Source organism: Scyliorhinus torazame, chromosome 6, assembly GCF_047496885.1.
Source record: "Scyliorhinus torazame isolate Kashiwa2021f chromosome 6, sScyTor2.1, whole genome shotgun sequence".
Classification (NCBI taxonomy): domain Eukaryota; kingdom Metazoa; phylum Chordata; class Chondrichthyes; order Carcharhiniformes; family Scyliorhinidae; genus Scyliorhinus; species Scyliorhinus torazame.
The window spans coordinates 97927138-97946462 of NC_092712.1; the positions used below are offsets into that span (position 1 = coordinate 97927138).

General features: G+C 58.0%; 2 protein-coding genes across 6 annotated transcripts in view; both read left to right on the forward strand.

Annotated features, from left to right (window-relative positions):
• LOC140424909 (LIM zinc-binding domain-containing Nebulette-like) overlaps positions 1-19325 on the forward strand; it is a 524814-nt gene that overhangs the window by 410064 nt on the left and 95425 nt on the right. The gene's annotated exons all lie outside the window — the stretch shown is intronic.
• Positions 1-19325, forward strand: part of LOC140424908 (nebulette-like) — a 124101-nt gene that overhangs the window by 100465 nt on the left and 4311 nt on the right. For all 3 annotated transcript variants that reach the window (XM_072508534.1, XM_072508535.1, XM_072508536.1), the window contains 2 exons: positions 14970-15074; positions 15489-15593. In XM_072508534.1, coding sequence (XP_072364635.1) covers positions 14970-15074; positions 15489-15593 — 210 coding nt within the window. The remainder of the gene's footprint in view (positions 1-14969; positions 15075-15488; positions 15594-19325) is intronic.

Here is a 19325-nt window from a genome sequence, read left to right on the forward strand (position 1 = left end):
CCTCAGACACAAAGCCCTCAGACACAAAGCCCTCAGACACAAAGCCCTCAGACACACAGCCCTCAGGCACAAAACCCTCAGGCACAAAGCCCTCAAGCACACAGCCCTCAGGCACAAAGCCCTCAGACACAACGCCCTCAGGCACAAAGCCCTCAGACATAAAGCCCTCAGACATAAAGCCCTCCGGCGCAACGCCCTCAGACACAAAGCCCTCAGACACAAAACCCTCAGACATAAAGCCCTCAGACATAAAACCCTCAGACATAAAGCCCTCAGACACAAAGCCCTCAGACACAAAGCCCTCAGACACAAAGCCCTCAGACACAAAGCCCTCAGACACAAAGCCCTCAGACACAAAGCCCTCAGACACAAAGCCCTCAGACACAAAGCCCTCAAACACAAAGCCCTGAGACACACAGCCCTCAGACACACAGCCCTCAGACACATTGCCCTTAGGCACGCAGCCATCACACACACAGCCTTCACACACACTGCCCTCGGGCACAAAGCCCTCAGACACAAAGCCCTCAGGCACACAGTCCTCAGGCACGCAGCCCTCAGACACGCAGCCCTCAGGCATGCAGCCCTCAGGCACGCAGCCCTCAGGCACGCTGCCCTCCGACATAAAGCCCTCTGACACAAAGCCCTCAGACACAAAGCCCTCAGACACAAAGCCCTCAGACACAAAGCCCTCAGGCACACAGCCCTCAGGCACACAGCCCTCAGACACAAAGCCCTCAGGCACACAGCCCTCAGGCACACAGTCCTCAGGCACACAGCCCTCAGACACAAAGCCCTCAGGCACACAGCCCTCAGGCACACAGCCCTCAGGCACACAGTCCTCAGGCACGCAGCCCTCAGGCACACAGTCCTCAGGCACGCAGCCCTCAGACACGCAGGCCTCAGGCACGCAGCCCTCAGGCACACAGCCCTGAGGCACACAGCCCTCAGGCACGCAGCCCTCAGACATAAAGCCCTCAGACACAAAGCCCTCAGACACAAAGCCCTCAGACACAACGCCCTCGGACACACAGCCCTCGGACACAAAGCCCTCGGACACAACGCCCTCAGACACAACGTCCTCAGACACAACGCCCTCAGACATAAAGCCCTCAGACACAAAGCCCTCAGACACAAAGCCCTCAGACACAACGCCCTCAGACACAAAGCACTCAGGCACACAGCCCTCAGACACTAAGCCCTCAGACACAAAGCCCTCAGACACAAAGCCCTCAGGCACACAGCCCTCAGGCACACAGCCCTCAGACACTAAGCCCTCAGACACAAAGCCCTCAGACACAACGCCCTCAGACACAACGCCCTCAGACACAAAGCTCTCAGACACAAAGCCCTCAGACACAACGCCCTCGGACACAACGCCCTCGGACACAAAGCCCTCGGACACACAGCCCTCGGACACAAAGCCCTCGGACACAAATCCCTCGGACACAAAGCCCTCGGACACAAAGCCCTCGGACACAACGCCCTCGGACACAACGCCCTCGGACACAACGCCCTCAGACACAACGCCCTCAGACACAACGCCCTCAGACACAACGCCCTCAGACACAAAGCCCTCAGGCACACAGCCCTCAGACACTAAGCCCTCAGGCACGCAGTCCTCAGGCACGCAGCCCTCAGGCACACAGCCCTCAGACACAAAGCCCTCAGACACAACGCACTCAGACACAACGCCCTCAGACACAAAGCCCTCAGACACAAAGCCCTCAGACACAAAGCCCTCAGACACAAAGCCCTCAGGCACACAGCCCTCAGGCACGCAGTCCTCAGGCACGCAGCCCTCAGGCACACAGCCCTCAGACACAAAGCCCTCAGACACAAAGCCCTCAGACACAAAGCCCTCAGACACAACGCCCTCAGACACAACGCCCTCAGACACACAGCCCTCAGACACAAAGCCCTCAGACACAAAGCCCTCAGGCACACAGCCCTCAGACAAAAAGCCCTCAAGACACACAGCCCTGCGGCACACAGCCCTCAGACACAAAGCCCTCAGACACAACGCCGTCAGACACACAGCCCTCAGACACAAAGCCCTCAGACACAACGCCCTCAGACACAAAGCCCTCAGACACAACGCCCTCAGACACAAAGCCCTCAGACACAACGCCCTCAGACACAAAGCCCTCAGACACAACGCCCTCAGACACAAAGCCCTCAGACACAAAGCCCTCAGACACACAGCCCTCAGACACAAAGCCCTCAGACACACCGCCCTCAGACACACAACCCTCACACACGCAGCCCTCACACACACTGCCCTCAGACACACAGCCCTCACAAACACTGCCCTCAGGCAGACTGCCCTCAGACACACAGCCCTCAGACACAAAGCCCTGAGGCACACAGCCCTCAGACATAAAGCCCTCAGACACAACGCCCTCAGACACAACGCCCTCAGACACAAAGCCCTCAGACACAAAGCCCTCACACACTGCCCTCAGACACACTGCCCTCAGTCACACTGCCCTCAGACACACAGCCCTCAGACACACAGCCCTCAGACACACAACCCTCACACACACTGCCCTCGGACACAAAGCCCTCGGACACAAAGCCCTCAGACACAAAGCCCTCAGGCACACAGCCCTCAGACACTAAGCCCTCAGACACTAAGCCCTCAGGCACAAAGCCCTCAGGCACACAGCCCTCAGGCACACAGTCCTCAGGCACGCAGTCCTCAGGCACGCAGCCCTCAGGCACACAGCCCTCAGACACACAGCCCTCAGACACAAAGCCCTCAGACACAACGCCCTCAGACACAACGCCCTCAGACACAAAGCCCTCAGACACAAAGCCCTCAGACACAACGCCGTCAGACACACAGCCCTCAGACACAAAGCCCTCAGGCACACAGCCCTCAGGCACGCAGTCCTCAGGCACGCAGTCCTCAGGCACGCAGTCCTCAGGCACACAGCCCTCAGACACAAAGCCCTCAGACACAAAGCCCTCACACACACAGCCCTCACACACACAGCCCTCAGACACACAGCCCTCAGACACACAGCCCTCAGACACAAAGCCCTCAGACACAAAGCCCTCAGACACACTGCCCTCAGACACAAAGCCCTCACACACACAGCCCTCACACACACAGCCCTCAGACACACAGCCCTCAGACACAAAGCCCTCAGACACAAAGCCCTCAGACACAAAGCCCTCAGACACAAAGCCCTCACACACACAGCCCTCAGACACACAGCCCTCAGACACAAAGCCCTCAGACACACAGCCCTCAGACACAAAGCCCTCAGACACAAAGCCCTCACACACACAGCCCTCAGACACACAGCCCTCAGACACAAAGCCCTCAGACACAAAGCCCTCAGACACACTGCCCTCAGACACAAAGCCCTCACACACACAGCCCTCACACACACAGCCCTCAGACACACAGCCCTCAGACACAAAGCCCTCAGACACAAAGCCCTCGGACACAAAGCCCTCGGACACAAAGCCCTCAGGCACACTGCCCTCAGACACACTGCCCTCAGACACACTGCCCTCAGACACACTACCCTCAGACACACTACCCTCAGACACAACGCCCTCAGGCACACTGCCCTCAGACACACTGCCCTCAGACACACTACCCTCAGACACACTACCCTCAGACACAACACCCTCAGTCACACTGCCCTCACACACACTGCCCTCAGTCACACTACCCTCAGACACACAGCCCTCAGACACACAGCCCTCAGTCACACAGCCCTCACACACACTGCCCTCAGACACAACGCCCTCAGACACAACGCCCTCAGACACAAAGCCCTCAGACACAAAGCCCTCAGACACAAAGCCCTCAGGCACACAGCCCTCAGGCACGCAGTCCTCAGGCACGCAGCCCTCAGGCACACAGCCCTCAGACACAAAGCCCTCAGACACAAAGCCCTCAGACACAAAGCCCTCAGACACAACGCCCTCAGACACAACGCCCTCAGACACACAGCCCTCAGACACAAAGCCCTCAGACACAAAGCCCTCAGGCACACAGCCCTCAGACAAAAAGCCCTCAGACACACAGCCCTGCGGCACACAGCCCTCAGACACAAAGCCCTCAGACACAACGCCGTCAGACACAACGCCCTCAGACACAAAGCCCTCAGACACAACGCCCTCAGACACAAAGCCCTCAGACACAACGCCCTCAGACACAAAGCCCTCAGACACAAAGCCCTCAGACACAACGCCGTCAGACACACAGCCCTCAGACACACAACCCTCACACACGCAGCCCTCACACACACTGCCCTCAGACACACAGCCCTCACAAACACTGCCCTCAGGCAGACTGCCCTCAGACACACAGCCCTCAGACACAAAGCCCTGAGGCACACAGCCCTCAGACACAAAGCCCTCAGACACAAAGCCCTCAGACACAACGCCCTCAGACACAACGCCCTCAGACACAAAGCCCTCAGACACAAAGCCCTCACACACTGCCCTCAGACACACTGCCCTCAGTCACACTGCCCTCAGACACACAGCCCTCAGACACACAGCCCTCAGACACACAGCCCTCAGACACACAACCCTCACACACACTGCCCTCGGACACAAAGCCCTCGGACACAAAGCCCTCAGACACAAAGCCCTCAGACACAAAGCCCTCAGACATTAAGCCCTCAGACTCACAGCCCTCAGACACACAACCCTCACACACACTGCCCTCGGACACAAAGCCCTCGGACACAAAGCCCTCGGACACAAAGCCCTCAGGCACACAGCCCTCAGACACTAAGCCCTCAGACATTAAGCCCTCAGACACAAAGCCCTCAGACACAAAGCCCTCAGGCACACAGCCCTCAGGCACGCAGTCCTCAGGCACGCAGCCCTCAGGCACACAGCCCTCAGACACAAAGCCCTCAGACACAAAGCCCTCAGACACAAAGCCCTCAGACACAACGCCCTCAGACACAACGCCCTCAGACACACAGCCCTCAGACACAAAGCCCTCAGACACAAAGCCCTCAGGCACACAGCCCTCAGACAAAAAGCCCTCAGACACACAGCCCTGCGGCACACAGCCCTCAGACACAAAGCCCTCAGACACAACGCCGTCAGACACAACGCCCTCAGACACAAAGCCCTCAGACACAACGCCCTCAGACACAAAGCCCTCAGACACAACGCCCTCAGACACAAAGCCCTCAGACACAAAGCCCTCAGACACAACGCCGTCAGACACACAGCCCTCAGACACACAACCCTCACACACGCAGCCCTCACACACACTGCCCTCAGACACACAGCCCTCACACACACAGCCCTCAGACACAAAGCCCTGAGGCACACAGCCCTCAGACACAAAGCCCTCAGACACAAAGCCCTCAGACACAACGCCCTCAGACACAACGCCCTCAGACACAAAGCCCTCAGACACAAAGCCCTCACACACTGCCCTCAGACACACTGCCCTCAGTCACACTGCCCTCAGACACACAGCCCTCAGACACACAGCCCTCAGACACACAGCCCTCAGACACACAACCCTCACACACACTGCCCTCGGACACAAAGCCCTCGGACACAAAGCCCTCAGACACAAAGCCCTCAGACACAAAGCCCTCAGACATTAAGCCCTCAGACACACAGCCCTCAGACACACAACCCTCACACACACTGCCCTCGGACACAAAGCCCTCGGACACAAAGCCCTCGGACACAAAGCCCTCAGGCACACAGCCCTCAGACACTAAGCCCTCAGACATTAAGCCCTCAGACACAAAGCCCTCAGGCACACAGCCCTCAGGCACACAGTCCTCAGGCACGCAGTCCTCAGGCACGCAGCCCTCAGGCACACAGCCCTCAGACACACAGCCCTCAGACACACAGCCCTCAGACACAAAGCCCTCAGACACAACGCCCTCAGACACAACGCCCTCAGACACAAAGCCCTCAGACACAAAGCCCTCAGACACAACGCCGTCAGACACACAGCCCTCAGACACAAAGCCCTCAGGCACACAGCCCTCAGGCACGCAGTCCTCAGGCACGCAGTCCTCAGGCACGCAGCCCTCAGGCACACAGCCCTCAGACACAAAGCCCTCAGACACAACGCCCTCAGACACAACGCCCTCAGACACAAAGCCCTCAGACACAAAGCCCTCAGACACAACGCCGTCAGACACACACCCCTCAGACACAAAGCCCTCAGACACAAAGCCCTCAGACACAAAGCCCTCAGACACAAAGCCCTCAGACACAAAGCCCTCAGACACAAAGCCCTCAGACACAAAGCCCTCAGACACAAAGCCCTCAGACACAAAGCCCTCAGACACAACGCCGTCAGACACACAGCCCTCAGGCACACAGCCCTCAGACAAAAAGCCCTCAGACACAACGCCCTCAGACACAACGCCCTCAGACACAACGCCCTCAGACACAAAGCCCTCAGACACAAAGCCCTCAGACACACAGCCCTCAGACACAAAGCCCTCAGACAAAAAGCCCTCAGACACAAAGCCCTCAGACACAAAGCCCTCAGACACAAAGCCCTCAGACACAAAGCCCTCAGACACAACGCCCTCAGACACAACGCCCTCAGACACACAGCCCTCAGACACACAACACTCACACACACAGCCCTCACACACACTGCCCTCAGACACACAGCCCTCAGACACACAGCCCTCAGACACACAGCCCTCACACACACTGCCCTCAGACACACAGCCCTCAGACACACAGCCCTCAGACACACAGCCCTCAGACACACAGCCCTCAGACACAAAGCCCTCAGACACAAAGCCCTCAGACACACAGCCCTCAGACACAAAGCCCTCAGACACACAACCCTCACACACACAGCCCTCACACACACTGCCCTCAGACACACAGCCCTCAGACACAAAGCCCTCACACACACTGCCCTCAGACAGACAGCCCTCAGACACACAGCCCTCAGACACACAGCCCTCAGACATAAAGCCCTCAGACACACAGCCCTCAGACACACAGCCCTCAGACACAAAGCCCTCAGACACAAAGCCCTCACACACACAGCCCTCACACACAGCCCTCAGACACACAGCCCTCAGACACAAAGCCCTCAGACACAAAGCCCTCAGACACACTGCCCTCAGACACAAAGCCCTCACACACACAGCCCTCACACACACAGCCCTCAGACACACAGCCCTCAGACACAAAGCCCTCAGACACAAAGCCCTCAGACACAAAGCCCTCAGACACAAAGCCCTCACACACACAGCCCTCAGACACACAGCTCTCAGACACAAAGCCCTCAGACACACAGCCCTCAGACACAAAGCCCTCAGACACAAAGCCCTCACACACACAGCCCTCAGACACACAGCCCTCAGACACAAAGCCCTCAGACACAAAGCCCTCAGACACACTGCCCTCACACACACAGCCCTCAGACACTAAGCCCTCAGACACACAGCCCTCACACACACAGCCCTCAGACACACAGCCCTCAGACACAAAGCCCTCAGACACAAAGCCCTCACACACACAGCCCTCACACACACAGCCCTCACACACACAGCCCTCACACACACTGCCCTCACACACACTGCCCTCACACACACTGCCCTCACACACACAGCCCTCAGACACACTGCCCTCACACACACTGCCCTCACACACACTGCCCTCACACACACTGCTCTCAGACACACAGCCCTCAGACACACTGCCCTCACACACACAGCCCTCAGACACACTGCTCTCAGACACACAGCCCTCAGACACACTGCCCTCAGTCACACTGCTCTCAGTCACACTGCTCTCAGACACACAGCCCTCAGACACACTGCCCTCAGGCACACTGCCCTCAGGCACAACGCCCTCAGGCACACTGCCCTCAGACACACTGCCCTCAGACACACTACCCTCAGACACACTACCCTCAGACACAACGCCCTCAGTCACACTGCCCTCACACACACTGCCCTCAGTCACACTACCCTCAGACACACAGCCCTCAGACACACAGCCCTCAGTCACACAGCCCTCACACACACTGCCCTCAGACACACAGCCCTCAGACACACAGCCCTCAGACACACTACCCTCAGACACACTGCCCTCAGACACACAGCCCTCAGACACACTACCCTCAGACACACTACCCTCAGACACACTGCCCTCAGACACACTGCCCTCAGACACACTGCCCTCAGACACACAGCCCTCAGACACACTACCCTCAGACACACTGCCCTCAGACACACAGCCCTCAGACACACTACCCTCAGACACACTGCCCTCAGTCACACTACCCTCAGACACACAGCCCTCAGACACACAGCCCTCAGACACACTGCCCTCAGTCACACTGCCCTCAGACACACTGCCCTCAGTCACACTACCCTCAGACACACTGCCCTCAGACACACTGCCCTCAGACACACTGCCCTCAGGCACACTGCCCTCAGACACACTGCCCTCAGACACACAGCCCTCAGACACACAGCCCTCAGACACACAGCCCTCAGACACACAGCCCTCAGACACACAGCCCTCAGACACACTGCCCTCAGGCACACTGCCCTCAGACACACAGCCCTCAGACACACTGCCCTCAGTCACACTGCCCTCAGGCACACTGCCCTCAGGCACACTGCCCTCAGACACACTGCCCTCAGACACACTGCCCTCACACACACAGCCCTCAGACACACAGCCCTCACACACACTGCCCTCACACACACTGCCCTCACACACACTGCCCTCACACACACAGCCCTCAGACACACTGCCCTCACACACACTGCCCTCACACACACTGCCCTCACACACACTGCTCTCAGACACACAGCCCTCAGACACACTGCCCTCACACACACAGCCCTCAGACACACTGCTCTCAGACACACAGCCCTCAGACACACTGCCCTCAGTCACACTGCTCTCAGTCACACTGCTCTCAGACACACAGCCCTCAGACACACTGCCCTCAGGCACACTGCCCTCAGGCACACAGCCCTCAGACACACTGCTCTCAGACACACAGCCCTCAGACACACTGCCCTCACACACACAGCCCTCAGTCACACTGCTCTCAGACACACAGCCCTCAGACACACTGCCCTCAGTCACACTGCCCTCAGGCACACTGCCCTCAGACACACTGCCCTCAGACACACAGCCCTCAGACACACTGCCCTCACACACACAGCCCTCAGTCACACTGCTCTCAGACACACAGCCCTCAGACACACTGCCCTCAGTCACACTGCCCTCAGGCACACTGCCCTCAGACACACTGCCCTCAGACACACTGCCCTCAGACACACTGCCCTCAGACACACAGCCCTCACACACACAGCCCTCAGACACACAGCCCTCAGTCACACTGCCCTCACACACACTGCCCTCAGACACACTGCTCTCAGACACACAGCCCTCAGACACACTACCCTCAGACACACTGCCCTCACACACACAGCCCTCAGTCACACTGCTCTCAGACACACAGCCCTCACACACACAGCCCTCAGACACACAGCCCTCACACACACAGCCCTCACACACACAGCCGTCAGACACACAGCCCTCACACACACTGCCCTCAGACACACTGCCCTCACACACACAGCCCTCAGTCACACTGCTCTCAGACACACAGCCCTCAGACACACTGCCCTCACACACACAGCCCTCAGTCACACTGCTCTCAGACACACAGCCCTCAGACACACTGCCCTCAGTCACACTGCTCTCAGTCACACTGCTCTCAGACACACAGCCCTCAGACACACTGCCCTCACACACACAGCCCTCAGTCACACTGCTCTCAGACACACAGCCCTCAGACACACTGCCCTCAGTCACACTGCTCTCAGTCACACTGCTCTCAGACACACAGCCCTCAGACACACTACCCTCACACACACTGCCCTCACACACGCAGCCCTCACACACACAGCTCTCAGACACACAGCCCTCAGACACACTGCCCTCACACACACAGCCCTCAGTCACACAGCTCTCAGACACACCGCCCTCAGACACACAGCTCTCAGACACACAGCCCTCAGACACTCTACCCTCAGACACACTGCCCTCAGACACACTGCCCTCAGTCACACTGCCCTCAGTCACACTGCCCTCAGTCACACTGCCCTCAGTCACACTGCCCTCAGTCACACTGCTCTCAGACACACAGCCCTCAGTCACACTGCCCTCAGACACACAGCCCTCAGACACACAGCCCTCACACACACTGCCCTCAGACGCACTGCCCTCAGACACACTGCCCTCAGACACACTGCCCTCAGACACACTGCCCTCAGACACACAGCCCTCAGTCACACTGCCCTCAGACACACAGCCCTCAGACACACTGCCCTCAGACACACTGCCCTCAGACACACTGCCCTCAGACACACTGCCCTCAGACACACAGCCCTCAGACACACTGCCCTCAGACACACTGCCCTCAGACACACAGCCCTCAGTCACACTGCCCTCAGTCACACTGCCCTCAGACACACTGCCCTCAGTCACACTGCCCTCAGACACACTGCCCTCAGACACACTGCCCTCAGTCACACTGCCCTCAGACACACTGCCCTCAGACACAAAGCCCTCAGACACACTGCCCTCAGTCACACTGCCCTCAGACACACTGCCCTCAGACGCACTGCCCTCAGTCACACTGCCCTCACACACTGCCCTCACACACACAGCCCTCACACACTGCCCTCAGACACACTACCCTCAGACACACTGCCCTCAGTCACACTGCCCTCAGACACACTGCCCTCAGTCACACTGCCCTCACACACTGCTCTCACACACATTCCCCTCAAACCCGTTCCCCTCACATGCGCACAGACACACTCCCCTCACACACAAACATCCCCTCACATGCATACACTCCACTCACACACACACTCGCCTCGTGCACAGACATTTTTTCTACTGATGGCAGCTTCCTGTATGGTGCTGATGCACTGAGAGTACAGGCACGCTGTTCAGGCATCAAAGTTTCTAGGACATCCATTGCATAAATTATCCTCTCAGACCGGACATGGTGCGAAATTCTCCCACACCCAACGGCGCGATGTCCGCCGATTAGCCCCAACATTGAGGGGCTAGGCCGACGCCAGAGGGATTTCCGCCCCGCCAGCTGGCGGAAATGGCGTTTGTTGCCCCGCCAGCTGGCGCGGAAATGCGGCGCATGCGCGGGAGCGTCAGCAGCCGCTGACAGTTTCCCGGCGCATGCGCAGTGGGGAGAGTCTCTTCCGCCTCCGCCATGGTGGAGGCCGTGGCGGAAGGGAAAGAGTGCCCCCACGGCTCAGGCCCGCCCGCGGATCGGTGGGCCCCGACCGCGGGCCAGGCCACCGTGGGGGCACCCCCCGGGGTCAGATCGTCCCCCGCGCGCCCCCCCCCCCCCCAGGACCCCGGAGCCTGCCCACGCCGCTTGGTCCCGCCGGTAAATACTAGGTTTGATTTACGCCGGCGGGATAGGCAATTTCTGGGCGGGACTTCGGCCCATCCGGGCCGGAGAATTGAGCGGGGGGTCCCGCCAACCGGCGCGGCCAGATTCCCGCCCCCGCCCAATCTCCGGTACCGGAGACTTCGGCGGGGGCGGGATTCACGGCGGCCAACGGCCATTCTCTGGCTGGGGGTCGGAGAATGACGCCCATGATCTTTGAAGGAGGCACATGAGATTTCAAGAGTGTGAAGTGCTTTCACAACTAACAAGGCTAAGCCATCCTTTGAAATAGCGTTCAACTGTGTAGCTAGAGGCTGCGCACAGTCAAAGGGGGTGAAATGTACTTTCATGAGGGAAGTTGCAGCAGGGCTCTGTTCCGTGAGGGTTTGGTAGGACAGACATGCTGCAGCAGTGGTTGGCTCTGCTATGGATCTCGACACATGCAAAGCCCCACACTCCCCCGAATCCCCAAACTGGTCCCCTCCAGCCCCCCAAACAACTCTAATAATAATGTAATAATCTTTATTATTGTCACAAGGAGGCTTACATTAACACCGCAATGAAGTTACTGTGAAAAGCCCCACATTCCGGCACCTGGTCGGGGACACTGAGGGAGAATTCAGAATGTCCAATTTACCTAACATCACTTCTTTCGGGACTTGTGGGAGGAAACCCGGAGCACCCGGAGGAAACCCACGCAGACACGGGGAGAACATACAGACTCCGCACAGACAGTGACCCAAGCCGGGAATCGAACCTGTGACCCTAGCGATGTGAAGCAACCGTGCTAACCACAGTGCTACTGTGCTGACTAACTCCAGCCACCCTGAAGGGTCCCCCACAGTATTGGGGCATCAGCTCAGGTGCGTTTGAGCTGTGTACCAGTAAATGGAGTGGGCCACTCACCTCCTCACTCCCCCTCGGCAGCCATTGTGCCAGACTCTCACTTTTGTCAAGAATTAAACGGTGCCTGTCTGTCGTCTTGCTGGGGGACAGGAATGTGTGACTCCCGGGAGGCAGCTGCATTCAACTTTAATCTCGTCAATGAGTTTGAAATGAATGCAAATCAGGTTCTGGGTGAGATCCTGATCATGTCATTGCGAACGGGCCAGATGAATGGCAAACTGGCACATGGCACAGATCGCGTTTCTGGCCTCTCCCGTGATTCAGCGGGTAACGGGATCGCCGCCGGGTGTAACGGGCTGGGGAAATCACACTCAGTATCAGTTACTGTCTGTGGAAGACAGTTCCAAACTTCTGCCAGAGAAAACTCTCTGGTCAGCGTAAACTTTAACTTATTGGCCTAACTCTCTACTCTGGGTCAGTGAATTTGGGGTTCTTGGCCGCTTCCAGGGCTTTGAGTGCATAGCCTTGTCTGGTACTTCGGTACAGTACTGAAGAGCTGTTGTCAAAGGTGGCATCGTTCAGATTAAATGTTAAATTGAGGTCCTCCCTCAACCCCCACCCTGCCACACACACACCAAGTGCCATTTTCTATCTTGTTTTCATGACAGAGCTATGCATAGAATCCCTACAGTGCAGAAAGAGGCCATTCGGCCCATCGAGTCTGCACCCTACTCTCTGAAAGGGCACCCTACCTAGGTCCACTCCCCTGCCCTATCCCCAATTAACATACACATTCCTGGACACTAAGGGGCAATAATTTTATCATGGCCAACCCATCTAACCTGCATATCTTTGGACTGTGGGTGGAAACCGGAGCACCCGGAGGAAACCTCCATGGGTTTCCTCCGGGTGCTCTGGTTTCCTCCCACAGTCCAAAGATGTGCAGGTTAGGTGGATTGGCCATGCTAAATTGCCCTTAGTGTCCAAAAAAAAATGAGGTTGGGTGGGGTTACTTACTGGGTTACGGGAATCGGTTGCAGGTGTGGGATTAAATGGGGTGCTCTTTCCAAGGGCTGGTACAGACTCGATGGGCCGAAAGGCCTCCTTCTGCACTGTAGATTCTATGATTCTCCCTAGATGATGCCAGACCTGCTGTGTGTTTCCATCACTTCCTGTTTTATTTCAAATTTCCAGCATCCGCAGTACTTTGCCTTCATACTTCTGGTGTCCTCACCAATATTTCAGCTAAAATTTAAAAAAATAGACCAGGGGCGAAATTCTCCGGAAACGGCGCGATGTCCGCCGACTGGCGCCCAAAACGGCGCAAATCAGTCGGGCATCGCGCCGCCCCAAAGGTGCGGAATGCTCCGCATCTTTGGGGGCCGAGCCCCAACCTTAAGGGGCTAGGTCGGCGCCGGACGAATTTCCGCCCTGCCAGCTGGCGGAAAAGGCCTTTGGTGCCCCGCCAGCTGGCGCGGAAATGACATCTCCGGGCGGCGCATGCGCGGGTGCGTTAACGGCCACTGACAGCATTCCCGCTCATGCGCAGTGGAGGGGGTCTCTTCCGCCTCCGCCATGGTGGAGACCGTGGCGGAGGCGGAAGGGAAAGAGTGCCCCCACGGCACAGGCCCGCCCGCGGATCTGTGGGCCCCGATCGTGGGCCAGGCCACCGTGGGGGCACCCCCCAGGGTCAGATCGCCCCGCGCCCCCCCCAGTACCCCGGAGCCCGCCCCGCGCCGCCTTGTCCCGCCGGTAAGGTTGGTGTTTTACTTTACGCCGGCGGGACAGGCATTTTAGCGGCGGGACTTCGGCCCATCCGGGCCGGAGAATCGCGCGGGGTGCCCGCCAACCGGAGCGGCGCGATTCCCGCCCCCGCCGAATCTCCGGTGCCGGCGACTTCAACAACCGGCGGGGGCGGGATTCACGCCAGCCCCCAGCGATTCTCCGACCCGGCGGGGGGTCAGAGAATCTCGCCCCCGAATTCTCCGGCACCGGATATTCGGCGGGGGCAGGAATCGCGCCGCGCCGGTTTGTCGCACCCCCCCCCCCCCCCCCCCCCCCCCCGCGATTCTCCGGCCCGGATGGGCCGAAGTCCCGCTGCTAGATTGCCTGTCCCGCTGGCGTGGATTAAACCACCTCTCTTACCTGCGGGACAAGGCGGCACGGGCGGGCTCCGGGGTCCTGGGGGGGGGGCGCGCGGGGTGATCTGGCCCCAGGGGGTGCCCCCACGGTGGCCTGGCCCGCGATTGGGGCCCACCGATCCGCGGGCGGGCCTGTGCCGTGGGGGCACTCTTTTCCTTCCGCTTTCGCCACGGTCTCCACCATGGCGGAGGCGGAAGAAACTCCCTCCACTGCGCATGCGCGGGAATGCCGTCAGCGGCCGCTAACGCTTCCGCGCATGTGCCGCCCGGAGATGTCATTTCCGCGCCAGCTGGCGGGGCACCAAAGGCCTTGTCCGCCAGCTGGCGGGGCGGAAATTAGTCCGGCGCGGGCCTAGCCCCTTAGCATTCCACACCTTTGGGGCGGTGCGATGCCCGACTGATTTGCGCCGTTTTGGGAGCCAGTCGGCGGACATCGCGCCGATACCGGAGAATTTCGCCCCAGTTCCTTTTTCATGAACTAATGGAGATAACAGTCATGGATTCTGCGGATTAATTTACCCGGCTACAATTGCATTTCATTACAGGCAATGTATAAGCAGGCAGCTGACTTGGGACAAAATAAGTATGGAACTGTTACAGATACACCAGAGTTGATGCATGCTGCACACGTAAAGAAGATTTATAGTCAGGTAGGTAACATTGAGTATGAATTCTGTTTGGAAAGACAAGGGCCGGAATTCTCCGGTCGTCGCGATTCACTTTTCCCGCCAGTAGCACACCATCGCCAGGAGGTTCCCGGTGGTGTGGGTTGAGTACTGTGGGAAATCCCACTGACAAACGGAGGGAAGATGGAATCCTGCCACCAGCGAACATCGCGCCCCCAAGAAACACGCGACTGTGGAACCGGAGAATCCCGTCCCAAGGTATCGATTGTAAGGCAATAATATGCCAGTGTTTAAAATTATAATAGAAAACCGAATTAAAAGTGGAAAACTGTACAGCACTTGGTTGACAATCTGGACAAATAAGTTATGATGATTCAGTTGCGTATCTTTGATCGGATGCTGCAGGTTAAACTATAATCATAATTTGATTATCCACAGAAAAAGTACAAAGATGAAGCAGGAAGGATGCTAAGCATGTGCACTACGATAGCAGATACTCCAGAAATAGAGAGAGTTAAGAAAAACCAAAAAAACCTTAGCATGGTAAGCACACAGTTAGTTTTGCTTCTTTTAATGCATGTCAAAGTTTTTGGAATCATTTTGATGAAAGGATGAAAAGAGGCACGGAATGGCTGCTAGGCTAATAGCCACACTGGGGTGGGATTTTCAATGAGTCATGCTGTCGGGAGCTGATGCGGGCGGCCCTTTGTAAATCGTGGTCCCTGAGTCCAGAACAGACTCAAATTTAATTGGCCGCCCCTTAAGGAGCTTGTTAAGGAGCCTCCCAATCCGGCTGATCACGTGGAATGTCAGGCCTAAATGGGCCAATTAAGAGGGCCCGAGTGTTCGCGCACTTGAAAGGACTGAAGGCAGACGTGGTCATGCTTCAGGGGACACATCTGAAGGTGGCGGATCAGGTTAGGTTAAGGAAAGGATGGGTGGGACAGGTGTTCCACTCAGGGCTGGATGCGAAAAATAGAGGGGTGGCTATATTGGTGGGGAAACGGGTGTCGTTCGAGGCTAGGAATATAGTAGTGGACAACGGTGGCAGATATGTGATGGTGAGTGGTAGATTGCAGGGAATGGAGGTCGTGCTGCTAAATGTATATGCCCCGAACTGGGATGATGCGGGATTTATGAAGCGGATGCTGGGATGTATCCCGGACCTGGAGGTAGGAAGCCTGGTAATGGGGGGGGATTTCAATACTGTGCTGGATCCAGGGTTGGATCGGTCTAGATCCAGGACCGGAAGAAGGCCGGCAGCGGCCAAGGTGCTCAGGGGGTTTATGGAGCAAATGGGGGGAGTGGATCCGTGGAGATTTGCTAGGCCGTTGTCCAAAGAGTTTTCCTTTTTCTCCCATGTTCATAAGGTTTACTCCCGGATAGATTTCTTTGTTTTGAGTAGGGCACTGATTTTGAGGGTGGAAGGAACGGAGTACTCGGCCATAACCGTTTCAGATCATGCCCCGCGCTGGGTGGATCTGGAACTAGGAGAGGAGAGGGAACAGCGCCCACTGTGGCGACTGGATGTGGGACTATTGGCGGATGAGGGAGTCTGTGGAAGGGTGTGGGGATGTATTGAAAGGTACCTGGAGGCCAACGATGATGGTGAGGTCCAGGTGGGGGTAGTATGGGAAGCGCTGAAAGCAGTGGTTAGGGGAGAGTTGATCTCCATTAGGGCTTACAAGGAGAAAAAAGAGGGCAAAGAAAGGGAGAGATTAGTGGGGGAGATTTTGAGTGTGGATAAAAGATATGCGGAGGCCCCGGACGAAGGACTATATAGGGAGAGGCGAAGACTTCAGACGAAGTTTGACCTGCTGACCACAGGGAAGGCAGAGGCACAGGGGATGAGCTACGAATATGGGGAAAAGGCGAGTCGGCTGCTGGCCCACCAGCTTCGTAAGAGGATAGCGGCGAGGGAAATAGGGGGAGTTAGAGATGAAACGGGAACTACGGTGCGGAGTGCAGGGAAGGTAAATGAGGTGTTTAAGACCTTTTATGAGAGGCTATATAGGTCCCAACCCCCGGAGGGGAAAGAGGGGATGCAACAGTTTTTGGACCAACTAAGGTTCCCGAGGGTGGAGGAGCAGGCGGTGGCAGTTCTGGTGGCGCCAATCGGGGTGGACGAGGTGACTAAAGGGCTGGGGAACATGCAGGCAGGGAAGGCCCCGGGACCAGACGGGTTCCCGGTGGAATTTTATAGGAAGTACGTGGACTTGTTGGCCCCGCTGTTGGCAAGAACCTTTAACGAGGCCAGAGAAGGGGGGACTCTACCCCCGACAATGTCGGAGGCGACGATATCATTAATCCTGAAGCGAGATAAAGATCCGCTGCAATGCGGGTCATATAGGCCTATCTCGCTCCTGAATGTAGACGCCAAGTTGCTGGCAAAAGTGCTGGCGATGAGGATCGAGGATTGTGTCCTGGGGGTGGTGCATAAAGACCAGACAGGGTTTGTAAAGGGGAGACAACTGAATGTTAACGTGCGACGGCTGTTGGGGGTGATAATGATGCCTCCAGTGGAGGGGGAGGCAGAGATGGTGGCAGCGATGGATGCAGAGAAGGCATTAGATAGGGTAGAGTGGGAGTATTTATGGGAGGTGCTGAGGAGGTTTGGTTCGGGGAGAGGTTTGTCAGTTGGGTTAAACTCCTCTATGGTTTCCCCAGTCACAAATCGGCAGAGATCAGAGTATTTTCGGTTACACAGGGGAACAAGGCAGGGGTGCCCTCTCTTCCCATTACTGTTCGCGCTGGCAATTGAACCACTGGCCATAGCGTTGCGAGACTCTAGGAAATGGAGGGGGGTGGTTAGAGGGAGAGAGGAACACCGAGTGTCACTCTACGCAGATGACCTACTGCTGTATGTGGCGGATCCTGTGGAGGGGATGACAGAGGTTATACAGATATTGAGGGAGTTTGGAGATTTTTTGGGATATAGGCTTAATATGGGGAAGAGTGAGCTTTTTGTAGTACATCCCAGGGATCAGGGAAGAGGGATAGACGGCCTGCCGCTAAGGAGAGCGGAAAGGAGCTTCCGATTACCCTTGAACTGAGCCAACTACATTGCTGTGGGTCTGGAGTCACATGCGGACCAGCCCAGGTCAGGACTGTAGATTTACTTCCCTAAAGGACACGAGTGAACCAAATGGGTTTTTATGACAATTGACAATGGTCTGATTAGGCTTTCAATTACAGATCTTTATTGAATTCAAATTTGACCATCTGCCATGATGAGGGGCGTCATTCTCCGACCCCCTCAGAGGGTCGGAGAATGGCCGTTGGCCGCCGTGAATCCCGCCCTCGCCGGTTGCCGAAGTCTCCAAAGGGAGAAAAGTCGGCGGGGCGTTAATGTCGCCGCTGCCGTCGGAGAATGTCACGGGTCTGCGCAAGGCAGCCGATTTTCGGCCTGCCGATATTCTCCCTTCCGGATGGGCCGAAGTCCCGTCGACGTGATGACCGTTCACGTCGACGTAAATTAAACCTCCTTTTCATCGGCGTGACCCTGTGCTCCAGGTTCACGCCGACCAGCGTGGAGGTGAGTGACGGCCTGGGGGGTTGGCTCTGGGCAGGCGATGGCGTGGCCGCAGTCTGAATGCGTGAGGAGAGGTGTGTCTCGGGTTGTGTGTGTGTGTGTGCGGTGGGGGGGGTGGTTAGAGTAGGCTGGGCTCCGGGGGAGTGCCGGGAGGGGGTCCGTGCCGGGGAGGGGGATGGGGGGGGTCCGTGCCGGGGACGGGGATGGGGGGGGGGGTCCGTGCCGGGGAGGGGGATGGGGGGTCCGTGTCGGGTTGGAGGTTGGGGGAGGGGGTCCGTGCCACGGTGGAGGTTGGGGGGGGTCCGTGCCGGGGAGGGGGATGGGGGGTCCGTGCCGGGGAGTGGGATGGGGGGTCCGTGCCGGGGAGGGGGATGGGGGGTCCGTGGAGGTTGGGGGGGGGGTCCGTGCCAGGGTGGAGGTTAGGGGGGTCCGTGCCGGGGAGGGGGATGGGGGGTCCGTGCCGGGGTGGAGGTTGGGGGGGGGTCCGTGCCGGGGTGGAGGTTGGGGGAGGGGTTGGGGGGGGGTCCGTTCCGGGGTGGAGGTTGGGGGGGAGGGGGTCCGTGCCGGGGTGGAGGTCGGGGGGGGGGTCCGTGCCGGGGTGGAGGTTGGGGGAGGGGTCCGTGCCAGGGAGGGGGATGGGGGGTCCGTGCCGGGGTGGAGGTTGGGGGGTGTCCGTGCCGGGGAGGGGGATGGGGGGGGGTCCGTGCCGGAGAGGGGGATGGGGGGTCCGGGGTGGAGGTTGG